Raw genomic sequence first — 1,500 nt, 5'->3', positions numbered from 1 at the left:
TTCCTGCTATGGTCTTTATAAAGGATTTAACGTTTCAAGTAAAAAAAAAAAGATACTAGGATAATCGTGCTATATCTTTTAACAGCATTTTTATACAGAACAATTTGAACTGGCATGCAAGCAACTTCTCTTGCTGTCACATACCTGTGTTCAGAGAAAATTACACCCAANTAGGAAGTTAAACTTTTGGTCAAAGGTTAGTGAAAATGAAAATATAATTTTCTCCCATTCAATTTCATATACCTCTGAAGTTTGAACTCTGTGGTCCTGTATACAGTAAAACATCAAGTTGAATGCGGTTTTTTTCTTTTTCTTTTTTTTTTTTTGCAGTTTAACTTTCTTGAATCAAAATTTAGATCGAACTACATAGTCATATTTCTTTAATTAAATTAAGAGGAGTATCTGCTCTGACAGCTCTTACCTGAATTATTTCTGGAGCTACCTGCAAGGAAGGCAGGTATTCTTGTTGAAGATACTGAACACATTCTGGGCCCTGTTTGAGATGAATTGTTTTCAATGTTACCGCACACTCAGACAAAGCCTATGAAAAACAAGTGTGAGAACTTTAAAACACTCAATGTTTGGTTACTGATCTCACTTGTCTCTATTTCCCTGGCCACCGCTCATTAACAACTACTCCCAAACAAGGGACAGAGGAAGGAAAGTGACAGGCATATGGAATAAGTAGGTTGGACAGAAAAAGGAAAAAATACAAAAATGCTGTCTTAATGCAGTATATGAAATCATAAAATCTAGCTTTTACTTGGTTTTGGGGAAATGAGCAAAGGGCACTGCTTGACATTAGTATTCCGAAAATGAGCTCTAGGGAAACTATCACCCAAGCAAAAGAAAGTTACTCTTAATGGTTAGGAAAAAACCATTAAGCGCAAGGTTTAGAATGAAAGTAATATAAAGTAGTAACTCAATTGAGTTTTAATGAGTGCTTGTATCATGTACCCTTTCATGGTCCTAAAAAAAGAGGAGTTGCAGGCTGTTAAAGCTGAAGGAGCTGGATTTTATATATTGAACTTTAGTATCAGGATTCAGTAAGAATCTACAAAAGGTCCAGAAGTTATCATCAACCTTTTAAAAATGAATCCTAATTTGAAATTAATTAAAAAAATAACAGCAATGAGATTAATATGGTCAACCTGGCATTAAAGAATTGTGAGTCAGAGTACACAAGATGTACACGAGGTAAACAAAGATTCCTAGGTGCTTACCAACACTGTCTGTGCATCTGCCAGGTCAAAGGTTTGTTTTAAAGGTGCTAGGAAACATGCGGGGACAATGTGCTTATAAACAAAATCAGCAAATCCCACTGGTCCATCTTTACCTCCCCAGAGTTCTACCAACTTGGAGAGGATGATGAAACATGTTTTCTGTGCAATTGGATCTGGATATTCAACTGCTCCTTGGATAACCGTTTGTAACCAGCACTCGTTCCACATTCTCTGCACCTTGATTTGCTATGACTTCGCTCATTCCACTGCCTGTGAC

General features: G+C 36.2%; 1 protein-coding gene across 1 annotated transcript; it reads right to left on the bottom strand.

Annotated features, from left to right (window-relative positions):
• Positions 1 to 280: 280 nt before the first annotated feature.
• On the bottom strand, positions 281 to 1,480 carry LOC117797843 (exportin-T-like). Its single transcript, XM_034650287.1, has 2 exons — positions 1,224 to 1,480; positions 281 to 541 (listed from the first exon to the last, which is right to left on the bottom strand). Exons 1-2 carry the CDS (start codon positions 1,449 to 1,451, stop codon positions 371 to 373), a joined length of 399 nt encoding a protein of 132 aa, XP_034506178.1. The 5' UTR covers positions 1,452 to 1,480; the 3' UTR covers positions 281 to 370.
• Positions 1,481 to 1,500: the final 20 nt, after the last annotated feature.

Source organism: Ailuropoda melanoleuca, unplaced genomic scaffold (genome assembly GCF_002007445.2).
Source record: "Ailuropoda melanoleuca isolate Jingjing unplaced genomic scaffold, ASM200744v2 unplaced-scaffold15434, whole genome shotgun sequence".
NCBI lineage: Eukaryota > Metazoa > Chordata > Mammalia > Carnivora > Ursidae > Ailuropoda > Ailuropoda melanoleuca.
The sequence above is the reverse complement of the archived record's forward strand: the minus strand, read 5'-3'. Positions and strand labels throughout refer to the sequence as shown.

Coding starts and splice junctions, on each gene's coding strand:
- LOC117797843 (XM_034650287.1), bottom strand. CDS start 1,451: ATGTGGAACGAGTGCTGGTTACAAACGGTTATCCAAGGAGCAGTTGAA. Junction 542..1,223: donor CAGATGCACAGACAGTGTTG/GTAAGCACCTAG, acceptor TGTTTTTCATAG/GCTTTGTCTGAGTGTGCGGT.